Here is a 12,326-nt window from a genome sequence, read left to right on the forward strand (position 1 = left end):
CCGCCGTCAATGTCTCCGACCCGCTCACCCCACTGCCCCCCGACACCTCTGACGCCATAGCCAAGCCGGCCTACCCCCTTCGTCCCTGTCCCGATCTTCTTTCTCGTACACGAAGCTGCTCGGCCACACTTGCGGGCCTCTTTGATATGAAATTTTATTGCATATAACATGATAATTGCTAATGTCATGAACGTTAGGAGAATTTAGGATGTCATATCAAAGGAATTGATGTGCAAAGTGCAGCCAATGTATTGAGATACTGAGCAGATCAAGAATTTTCAGTGCGTTGAATCATGTCAACACTAGAGAAAACAAGATCAACATGTTGCCAACAAAAGAAAGAATCTCCTCTCATTTGTGTATATGCTTAGGTATTTACAAAGTTCCATCTCTCTTGACTTGAATTCAGCCGTCCGCCAAAAGCTTCAACGCCAGCTCGACCAAGGAGTGAATGGTCATGTGATGCCGGCTCACGCCGACCGTGCCGGAGAAGATGTTGAAGCTCTCGACCTCCGACGTGGTCTCCAGCACGCGCTCCAGCTCTCCCTCCATCCCGAGGTCCTGGAAGGTGAGCACGTTTGTCTCCTTGTCCGTCATCATCCAAATCGCCAGCTCTAAGGCGAACCGCCGTATCCTGGGTACCTTGATCGGCGGGTACCGGTACTTCCTCAAGATCTGGACGAGGGTGTCGGCCAGCTCGGTCTCCCGTATCCCGGCCCTCTCGAACACGGCGCTTGACTCCTTGCTTGTCATGTATCTGAAGACCTGGGCTGCTAGCCCGACCATCACCTCTTGCGGCTTGTTCTCTTCGGACATTATTGCCTCCAGAACCTGAAAATTCGGACACAACTTTGTGAGAGAAATATATTAAAATATTTTTTTCAACTAATAAATTTATCCAAAACTAATATCAGTACACTTGCGACAAATCTATTTTCGTTGAATTAGATTAAACGTGTCATCCAATTCGGCAATTTAACCGTAATGGAAGTGACCATGACCAAGAAGAGACGCTCACCGTGGGCGCGGCGGCGGCGGCTCCCCGGAGCATCTCAAAGCAGCTGTCGCCGCCGAACGCGCACAAGTTCCTCAAGATCCTCGCCGCGTTCACCCGCAGCAGCGGCGCCCCCAGTGCCTCCACCAGCCTCTCCAGCACGCCCAGCCTCAGCACCCTCCAGCAATTGCTCTCGCTCTCCAGCACCAGCATCGCCACCGCCTCCCCGGCCGCCACCCTCACCCTCCTCCCTGCCTTGTCCTCCGCCACCGCCGCTCCCCCGCCACCGCCGCCGCTGAGGAAGATCCTCAGCAGCTCCCTCAGCACGCCACCCGTCCCCCCGATCCGCTCTGTCGTGTCCTCCTCCAGCGCCAGGCTTGTCAGGATCTCGATCCCAAGCCTCTGCATCTCCGGGTACCTCTCGCCGTGCCGGAGGATCTCCCGGACGTTCCCGATTGCGAACACGATCTCCGATATCTCCCTCCGGAGCTGCTTCCCGGTCGCCCCTGCCGTGCTTGCCAGCATCCTCACCACCTGGAGCGACCGCTTCATGGTGAGGACCTGAGAACTCGCGGCGGTCGCGTCCCTCAGGATTCTCTCGTCGGCATGCGTGAGGTCGATGATCTTCGGCAAGAGCCCCCTCGTGTTCCCGATCTTGCCGCAGTTGTCGTGGTCCCGGGCTAGTTTCTTCAGTATCAGAAGCCCAAGGTGGTTGAACGTGTCGAATCCGTAGCTCGTGTGGCCACCGACAGAAGCGGCGGCGTCAGAGGAGGAGACTATCATCTTCTCCGCGATCTCGTCCGCCGAGGTGGTGGAGGGCCGGCTCATCTCGAGGAGCGACGAGATCGATTCCATCGCGCCGGGGATTCCGGAGACTCGGAGTGCGTTCCGCTTCTTCCCGGCGAGTTGCGACAGTATCTCCGCGGATGACTGCCTGATCTCCTCCTCCTGTGGGTCCTTCCAGTTCAGCATCTCGACAAGCCGCTCGATCACGGATATGTTGGTCCCAATCTTGCGGAGGGTGTCGTCGGAGAACCGGCTGTTCGTCGCGAACTGGCGGAGGATCCTCACCCCGATGAGCTGCTCGTCAGGGGAGTTCGAGTCAAGCAGCTCCATCGAGAATGTGATCATGTCCATTCCCAACCCGTCGAAGATGCTCCCGTTGACAGACCGCGAGTAGGAGTCGTAGAAGAAGCGCCGGACCGCGATCAGGCCCGATTTCCCCAATTCGCACTCCCGGGTCACCTCCTCAAGGATCTTGCAGAAGCTCACCTTTAACTCCCAGTAGGCCTTCTCCATCAGGAACAGCAGGGCTTCCGCCAGGGCCAGCGAGTAGAAGATGGTCAGGGCGGCTTTCCGGTTTCGCTTGTCGGTGTCGCCTTTCGCAACTTCACCGTAGTTGTGCTCGATGAGCTTCATCAGGGATAGGACCACGCAGGCCGTCGCCGATAGGAGCTGAAGCCAGTAGAGCAGTTTGCTCACGTTCCTGGAGAGGAACACCCATTTGCCGTAAGGCAGGAGCGGAACGTCCGAGGACGTCCACATCCGAGTCGGTTTACGATGGATGCCGTTCGTGTTTGGCGAGCCTGCAAATTGTGCCGCTATGCCCCTGCTCTGCTGCTGCCTTCTCTTCTGAACCGCGGACGAAATGGGACGAAAAGCAGTTTTGAAGCTCTTGATCAGGAAGTGCGAGCTCGATTTGAGCGCGCGGAAGCTGTTGATGCCCGCGTCAGCGATCGACCAAGTCGCCTGGTGTTGCCACTCGAGCTCGTGGCTGCGGCTGAAGATCCGCGTCCCCTCAATCAGCAGTATGATGGTGATGAACCAGAAGTCGGTTTTATCCAGAGTGATGGCGAACCCGCCGAGGAGGACCACGGTCGCCCAGATGAACCCAAGCGTCCCTAGGTCAGTCGCGGCCTTCTCGAACACCGCAAGGCGAAGGGCAAACAGTGTGAGTTTCTTTTCCGGCGCGTGGAACGCCGGCCTCGCCGAAGAAACAGATCCTGCATTGCTGCTGTCTCTCTTCTCGATGCTGTTCCGCGGCTCAAAGATGGTGGTGCTCGAGCTGCAAGCATCACCGAGCCTGCAAAACTCGGAAATCTGCAACTTGACGCTGCCTTCGCTCTCTAGCGAATCGCGCTGATCCATATGACCAGCTTCTCAACGTTGCGGCCTGGAAACGAAATGCTCAGTTGATCGATCGACTAATCCAGTCTGCGAATGCCGATACCGAGTTCGGTTTTCGCGAAGTCGATGCCGGTTCGGGGCTTTTTGAATGGGGAAGGGGGGAAGTGCATTGGAGCTTTTATAAAGCCAGGAGATTGAGAGAATGAGCTTAGGAGGCACGTTTGTGGCGTGGAGGAAAAGAGTGACGTTAAGTTTCTTGCGTTTCCGTCGCTTTTCCCAGGAAGCTAAGTCTCTCTGTTACTTATCACTTCCTCTACTTGGCCGACAATCTTCCCTCCACCCTTATCCCCTTTCATTTCCACGTCCGACGACGGTCTATGAACATTCGATAGACGCGTTTTACGGACGATACGCGGCCGGAGCCGGTCGCGACGTAGAAGCTGCGCGGAACTTGTGCTTCTGAGCTCAGAACTTGTCATAGGTCATTGGGTTGAGTCCACACAATGACTTCCTGGTACATTACCAAAAGAGTACTAGAATGTCTCACGTTAGATTCATCAACAGTTGCTGTCACCTTTTCACTTTTGTGTGGGAGATAAAGCTTGGGTGGGGTTGGATGTGGGCGGCGATGTTTTGCTTTCGTGGGTTACATTTTCATGGAAAGGAGGAGTCCCGGAAAGCCAAGAAGGAAACGTGGTTGGTTCTCAATGGGAGCTTTATGTGCACCAAACTGATGAACCAAAATTGGTTTAAGTTCACACGAAGAGGAGACTACTATGCTTTGGCATCAAACAAGTCACGCGGTCCATTCCTAATTCCATGACTCAATTTTGCATATGCAATGCACCGCCTAAGTTACCGTTATTTGTCGCGCGGATCCTGGGCCGCCCGGGTTCCAATACCGAGGAGGCAAGGGTGCGGACTTCTTCGACTGTAATAGTCCGTCTTCGGGACGATGCCGGGTTCGGTTCCAATTCGAATTTTTGTGCACCCGGCTCGGCGGCTGCTCGAGTTCGGACTGTAATTTCAGGGGTGGCATGGGATATAAGGCTAGTCAAAAGAGAGTTATTAATCAAAAGAAGATCTTTCCGTGCTTTTAATTTATTCCATATTCAAATCCTAAAATCAACTCTCTGGCATGCACACGGTGCTCTTGATTAGTTTATCACATCTCCAATCGTCCCGACGAAGATTAAACTACGATTTCTTGTCCAGCTGAGGAGTTCCTCGAAACGAAATTAGTCAAGCATCCAGCAATCCAAGATCACGTAATTTCATGCCAATCGCAGCTCATAATAAACTAATGATTACCTTAGGGAACAAGCCATTAGGGGGAATGTCAAAGCACCCACGGGGCACTTGCAAATTTGACTTATCCATCATTCCATTCCATGTACATTCTTTGCTTTGTCGTCGTCCCTTATCAATAAAAGGAGATTGTCATGTTGTGTGTGATTAGGGGGAATTAGTTGGGTCCAGTCCTTTGCTTTCGGAAGAAAAACGTATCGAGAATATCAGGTTTGAGTTTTCTTGTGTGAAGCTAAAGGCTTCCAAATGGGGCCACAAATGCTCAAAGTCTCTCTCTCTATCCCTTTGGGCACAAGAAATACAAAAAAAAAAAATCCCAATTGACCCCATGATTCTAGATCTCTCTTCTATGGTTATTAGGGTTTTGCTTGTTTGATGATATCGTTTTCGGGAAATTGTTTTCGGACTTTCGAGGGCTTGGATGACGGAGAGGTACTTGATCGACCGAAAAGCATTCTCTATAAACTTGACACGACAAGCTTAGATCGGAAAAAAAAAAACGGCTTTTTCTTCTGGCAAGATGGAAATCATTTTCCAGATTTCGTATTTTCCCGTCTTCTTGGTTCTCAATTGCTCGTCAATTTTTTTCCGTTTCTTTTTTTCTATCGATAAGTCCCATCCGCTTTCTCAATAAAATCTCGTCCACCATCTCCTGGATATTCTTCTTCATTAATGCTCATATTCTTCTACATTCCCAAAAGCGCGATCATAAATAACATTTCACGGATACGATTTCATGGTCTCTTTCTTAATTCTTTCGTAATTGCTTTTATTTCGATGGGATTACAAACTAAACAAACAAGATATCGGTTCCAGCTAGTCATTACATATCATCTTTAACTATACAAGTTACCGTTTAGTCAATTCACTTATCATCGAGTGACATAAAACCAATTTTTTTCCAACTTTGTTTTCGGCACAAACAAATGCCAAAATGTAGTTTATTTTTATCTGAAATTAAGTTTCTAGTGAAATAAGCGGACCCAATACTCCTGGTTTTCCAAATTCAATTGATACCCCTGATTTTTCCTGGAAGGAGGGTCTGTTTCTGGAAATGTGATGCTTTATGAGAGATTAGACAAAACATTTGCATTGCGCGTCAATTTCTCTCTCCCGTGGCATTTGGACCGGAAAGGTTGCTTTTGCGTGTGGTGATTGTGACCAGCTTTTGTGTCGTGTTCCCTTGCAAAGTTCGATTGTGGCCTCTGAGGACTTCCATCTTTTTCTGCACCGCCTCTCTCTTTTCCGTCCAAGGAAAAATCCCCCAAAAAAAAAGAAAAAAAAAGAAAAATAATTGATTAAATCGATCATTCTAATTTGGTAGTCACCGCTTGCAAATTTAGTACGCAACATTCATCAAAGAGCTAATTTATTGACACTTACCTGATACAATCGACGCTGAGGTGGTTAAAACTTTCAATAAAAGGTCCAATCCAAAGAGAGAGAGAGCGCGCTTGCTTGAGATCAAGCCGGGCGCGGAGTGTTGGGAAAACTGAATTCCCGATCGACGCATTCGAAACATATTTGGAACGAATTCGATTAATGCGGAAAACGTGCCCGAGGACCATCAACTTGTATCACCGATCGTACAGGTATATCTCACAACGAACATACCCGGTATTGTCACAGATTAAGTGCCACTTTGCGCTTGAGAGTTCTTTGAATGTCTTTTGTACTCGCGTGCGTTCCGAAGCAAAAGCAGAGAATACGTTGTATCAAAAGAGTGTGTTTGCATATGTTGAAAATCACGTCTGTTTTCCAAGGGGTGCCTTCTATTATAGATAGACAAATAACTACCTCATGGGCCCTTGTGGCTCACGGGCCGGGTTTGGCCCATCTTGGGCGGTCCACCCAATATGTCTTACATATCCCAGTCGCCCACGATGGGTTAAACACAACTCTCTTCCTTGCAAAGTTCATATTGGCAAATAATCCGTGCGACCAGCATACTACGAGAGCTCGTTGTTATACATCTGTTAGGAATATATAACAGTTCAAATTGGGCATTATCCAGAGTAGAATTAGTATGCAGTTCCCTAGATCAATCAGTCACAATTTTCATCTCTCTTGATCTCTTTTAGTATCTCGTATATTGTATTCACAACTATGATTTACTCAAAATCATAATTGGTTGACCTGTGAATACAAATATAGAATATGACATCATAAATTAAGTTAATCTTCCTCTTTCCTTAAACCTTTCCATTTCAGTCCAACTCGCTTTTTTAGAAATGCCCCGTTAGACCGAATTATCATGATCATCGGCAACATCCTAAGGTAGCAAACACTGAATAGAAATTTTGAGAATAAGTAAGAGTCGTGAGGGCACTTTAATTGAGAAGAACTATTTTCCTCAAGAGTCTCACACGACTTAAAAATTGAGATCATAAATTTTTGCCAACTCTTATCGGTCGTCCCATGCATACGTAATATGAAATACGTATTACGGTATTCTCTCCTTTTCCCATAGAGTGTATGTCTTTACTCTCAATACCGTACAGATGATAGTTTAGACATCCTCAATGTCTAACTTGAGTTCACAAATCTACTCTATTCATAAGCATCTATCAGAACTCACATCTGGCATTAAAGACAAGTAAAGTGAAATATGTAGGTCATTTCACTTTCAGACATAATAATATATATGTCTTCATCTTAACATTCTGTTAAGGCGACGTCTATGCTTCAAGCTTGAGCTCTCAATTATCACTTAGATAACAAGCTTAAAACTGTCTCATCTCTATTCATCACACAGTGAGTAGAGGCGATTACCCGTGTGAGTGGGCTAATCTCTCATCTGTCCGACATATCATTTCAATATAATGCACTCAGCATCGACATTCACAAACGTCATACAAACTTATAGGCATTGATAATAACAAACTTCATTAATAGTGAACATTCTGGGAAAAATTACAATATTCAGTACATCATATTCTACACAGTCCTAGAGATCTCACATGACCATGGAAAACTTCTCTAGGAATCGGCTTCGTCATAGGATCTGCTATCATCATTTGTGTAGATATGTACTTCACGTTCACTTCCTTTCGTGCAACCATGTCCTTGACATAGTTATACTTGATATCTATATGTTTGGTCTTTCCATGGTACTTGGGATCCTTAGTGTACGCTATTGCTGCTTGGCTGTCACAATAGACCAATACTGGGTTTGCAGCATTCTCAGGAACACCTAAGTGATCCAAAAATCTTCTAAGCCAAACAGCTTCTTGTGCCGCTGCGATAGAGCCACGAACTCGGCTTCCATTGTAGATAAGGCTACACACTTGTTGTTTCTTTTTGCTCCAAGATATGGCGCCATTATTCGGTAAGAACACGTATCCAGAAGTAGATTTCCTTTCTTTTAAATCTCCTCCCCAGTCAGCATCAGTATAGCCTTCAAGGTGTAGATCACTTCCTTGATAAGTCAGCGCATAGTCGGCACTTCCCTTTAGATATCTTAGGATTCTTTTGACGGCGATCCAATGTGCTTGACCTGGATTGGATTGGTATCTACTTACCATTCCAACTGCATAACAAATATCAGGTCTTGTACACATCATAGCATACATCAAGCTTCCGACAGCACTGGCATATGGAACTTGTTCCATTTGCTCCTTTTCTTGTGAAGTCTTAGGACACATTCTGTCGCTTAATGCTTCGCCCTTTGCAATAGGAGTATCTATTGGTTTACAGTCTTGCATACAAAATCGCTCAAGGATTTTATTCACATACGTCTCTCGTGAAAGGGATAAGGATTTCTTTGAGCGATCTCTTGAAATCTTAACTCCAAGAATGTATGCAGCTTCACCCATATCTTTCATCTCAAAATTGGAAGATAACCAATTCTTGACTGTATTAACAAACTCCATACTGCTTCCGACAATTAGTATATCATAAACATATAATGATAAGATCATAAATTGATCTTTGGATCTTTTGATATATACACAATTGTCTTCACTAATCATTACAAAATCATATGCCATTATGGCATTGTGAAAACGTATATACCATTGTCTCGAAGACTGCTTAAGGCCATATATTGACCTCAATAGTCGACATACTTTGTGTTCCTGGCCTTTTGTAATGAAACCAACAGGTTGTTCCATGTAAATTTCTTCCTCTAATTCTCCATTGAGGAATGCAGTCTTTACATCCATTTGATGTAATTCCAGATCCATACTAGCTACTATTGCCAAAATAAGGCGAATAGAGGTAAATCTAACCACAGGAGAAAAAGTTTCTTCAAAGTCAACTCCTTCCTGTTAATTATATCCTTTCGCCACAAGGCGAGCCTTATACCTCTCTATTGAGCCATCAGCCTTACGCTTTATTTTGAGAACCCACTTGTTCCCAATGGCTTTGCGTCATTTTGGAAGGTCAACCAATTCCCAAACTTGGTTTGATCTTAATGACTCAATTTCCTCTTCCATTGCATGTATCCATTCTTCCTTATCAGGGCACTTTAGAGCATCGTTCACATTCTTCGGCTCATCTTCATCTTGTGGGGCAATCATGAAAGCTTCTCCTTTAATGTCAAAACGTCGACGGGGAATCCTATTACGACTTGACTGTCATATGGAATGTTGTACTCTTGATGATTCACCACGTTCCATTGCGCTCCCACTCGAATGAGATAATGGTGGTGTCGTCTCTTTAAGTGGTTGCAATTGAGACTGGGTTGCATTCAACTCTCCATTTGTTACAATGCTCCCACTAACTTCATTATCACGATCCACAGATTCGTATAGTGAGTAATCACCACCTACTTTGCCCTTTTTAGGAAATTCATTCTCTAAGAATGTGACATCCCGTGATTCAAATTCAGTTATACTTCCGCTTTCTTGCTCACCTATGAATACATATCCTTTTGAGTGCTCTGAGTATCTTATAAAAATACTCTTTTTGCCTCTTGGGCTTAATTTTCCATACTTGTGAAAAGACTCACGAGTATAAGCAGCACAACCCCAAGGTTTTAGAAAGCTTAAATCAGGCTTTCTGCCTGTCCATAACTCATATGGAGTAGAAGCAACTGATTTAGAAGGCACACGGTTAAGTATGTAGGCAGCAGTCAACAGAGCATCACCCCAAAAGGTGATTGGCAAGTTAGCATGTGCCATCATTGATCTAACCATTTCCATTAGAGTTCTGTTTCTTCTTTCCGCAACACCATTTTGTTGAGGAGTATATGGAATAGTCAGTTGTCTTTCTATTCCATTTTCATCACATAAATTTCTGAACTGATCAGACAGATATTCTCGACCTCGATCGGATCTTAATGATTTTATTTTCTTGTCTAATTGATTTTTCACTAAGGTCATAAATCTTTTAAAGCAATTTAAAGCTTTGGACTTATGAGAAATCAAATCGACATGTCCGAATCGAGTATAATCATCAATGAATATGATGAAATAAACAGACCCGTGCCTTGCTTTTACATTCATTGGACCACAGATGTCAGTATGGATTAATTGCAAAGGAAATTCAGCTCTTCTTCCTTTTCCAAATGGTTTCCGTGTTGTTTTTGTCACGCCCCGAACCCCAACGGGCTCGCGACACCCCTTCGATGGTCGTATTGAATGCGACGTCCCAGGACGCGTCGCCGACCCAAACGAAACACGCGAAGACAAACATAAGCGGAAGCGGAAATTAAATAACCCAGACAATAAATAATAACAAAGGGATAGCATAAAACAATAATTTCAAATACACAACATCAAAAGGGAATAGTGGTTGGGTATCCTACTTCGCTATACAAAAGAGGGGCATCCAAAGATGAAACGAAGAATCAGGTGCCCAAGGTCACTTCCGGTCTCTGAACCGCACGTGACAACTATCCGTCACTTCAAACCTGAAAATGTTTAACAACGGGAATGAGATAAATCTCAATAAGCAGACCCCTAAACCCTACATAGGCCAATGCGTACCCAGACAAGTTCAGCATGCAATCTAACCGATTACATATATATAATTCACATAAATTGACTTACCTCACCATCCAATCACATGCCCACACTGCACATTAGTCAAATCATGATATGCAATAATATCCCAAGAATATAACACAATCACTCGAGCGCCATCCACACTTGCACTCAACCAATCTAACCAAACATCCACACGTACATTCAACCAATTCAACCAAATATCCACATATTCATCCGGCCAATCCAACCACTCACATTACGCACACGTGCCCAACCAACTATCCACAACCCGCGTCAACGCGCCTCAGGTCCATTCTCACAGCCCGCATAAACACGCCTCAGGCCCAATCACACGACCCGCGTAAACACGCCTCAGGCCCAATCACACGACCCGCGTAAACACGCCTCAGGTCCATTCTCACAGCCCGCGTAAACACGCCTCAGGCCCATTTGGCACACCGGCCATTCATGCTTTCACACGGACCGCCGTCAACACGTCCCAAGTCCGTAGCCCTCCGATCAATCCGGGCTCAATTCTAATGACCGATGTAAACACGTCCCGGTCCAACACACCTTTAACGGGCCACCGTCAACACGTCTCAAGCCCGCATCCATTTGGCACATCGGCCATTCATGCCTTTCCACGGACCGCCGTCAACACGTCCCAAGTCCGTTCTCACAACCCGGGTCAACACCCTACAGGTTGGCAGCCCTCCGATCGATCCGGGCTTGGTCAAGCAAACACACACGCCACTTAATTCATCCATCACTCTAGCCCATTAAACCCCATCTACCATTGCAAGCCCGAGCCCATATGATATACATTAAACCAACCACGAATAATTAACGCGAATCATCGCCACACAAATATTGAATCACACACGAACAATCCAAAATCGCGGCATAAATTCCAGCATCAACGGCCCCCAAACTAACCCTAAAATCAGCAATAAACCACCTCGATTCAGCCTACGTTCCAACCCAATCACTCATCCCGAACTCACCACCATTTTCTTCACTAAACCGCACCAAATCAGCCACCCAATCCGTACCAAACAGTCCATAACAGCCACTATTTCCACTTCGACGACCCCTAAACAAGTCTATTGATACCCAAAGTCCTAGACAAGGTTTAGGGTGTTGCTTACTTCGACTTGAACAAGAAAACGAGGCTGGGCAGCGGGGAAATCACAGGGACAGCAGCGGCAGCGGCGACCCGATGAGGCTCTCGACCACAGTCGGGCAGCAGGGCAGCAAGGTGGGTCTCGGCTGAGGCAGCAGCAGGGGCGAGCAGAGGCCTCGCCGGAACAAGCAGCAGCTCCAGCGGCGATGGGCGAACAGAAGGCCGAACGACCGAACAGGGGAGGGGAGGCGCTGGGTTGGCCGGAACAGGGGAGGGGGTGGTTCTGGGTGGCTGGCCAAGCGGTGGGGTGGCGGTCGGTGGCTAAGGCAGCGACGGTTGGCCGGGGCGGCTCGCGGCGGCGAGCAACGCCGGCACGGCCATATCTGGCCCGAGCCGGAGGGAAAGAGAGAAGGGAAGGGAGAGATGGGAACGGTCGGGCTCGGGACGATCGGCGGCACGGACGGCGACTTCGGGTCTACGGGAACACTGGCCGGACGGGCGGTGAGGCGCGCGGCGGTGGACGGCGGCGCGTTGGAAGACACGCGCGCGGAAGGGAGGAAAAACCAGATCTGGAGTAGGGGAGGAGACCAGCCGGTCGGGGGCGGCGTCTGGCGGACGGCGGCACGGCGGTCGAGCTAGTTGGCGACGGGGGCGACGCGCGGTGGCCAGGCGAGCTCAGGCGGTCGGCGTCGGGCAGCAGGGAGAAGGAGCAGAAGCAGGAGCAGAACCAGATGCGGGAGAAAGAAGGAAGAAGAAGAAGAAAGGAGAGAGAAAGAGAGGAGAGAGGAGAGAGAGAAGGTCTGAGGAAAATGAGCGTGAAGAGACACGTGCAGGGGGGCCATCG

The 12,326-nt window shown here is 47.5% G+C and overlaps 1 protein-coding gene across 1 annotated transcript; it reads right to left on the minus strand.

Moving 5' to 3' along the window:
* Nucleotides 1–287: 287 nt before the first annotated feature.
* LOC130135821 (uncharacterized) lies at nucleotides 288–3,841 on the minus strand. The gene is made up of 2 exons (XM_056305600.1): nucleotides 1,019–3,841; nucleotides 288–831 (listed from the first exon to the last, which is right to left on the minus strand). The coding sequence occupies exons 1-2, from the start codon at nucleotides 3,140–3,142 to the stop codon at nucleotides 406–408; spliced, it is 2,550 nt and encodes an 849-aa protein (XP_056161575.1). The 5' UTR covers nucleotides 3,143–3,841; the 3' UTR covers nucleotides 288–405.
* Between the last annotated feature and the right edge of the window lie 8,485 nt (nucleotides 3,842–12,326).

The sequence above is a fragment of the Syzygium oleosum genome, unplaced genomic scaffold (assembly GCF_021117445.2).
Source record: "Syzygium oleosum isolate NSW1041296 unplaced genomic scaffold, Sole_v2.1 Sole_v2.38, whole genome shotgun sequence".
Lineage (NCBI taxonomy): Eukaryota > Viridiplantae > Streptophyta > Magnoliopsida > Myrtales > Myrtaceae > Syzygium > Syzygium oleosum.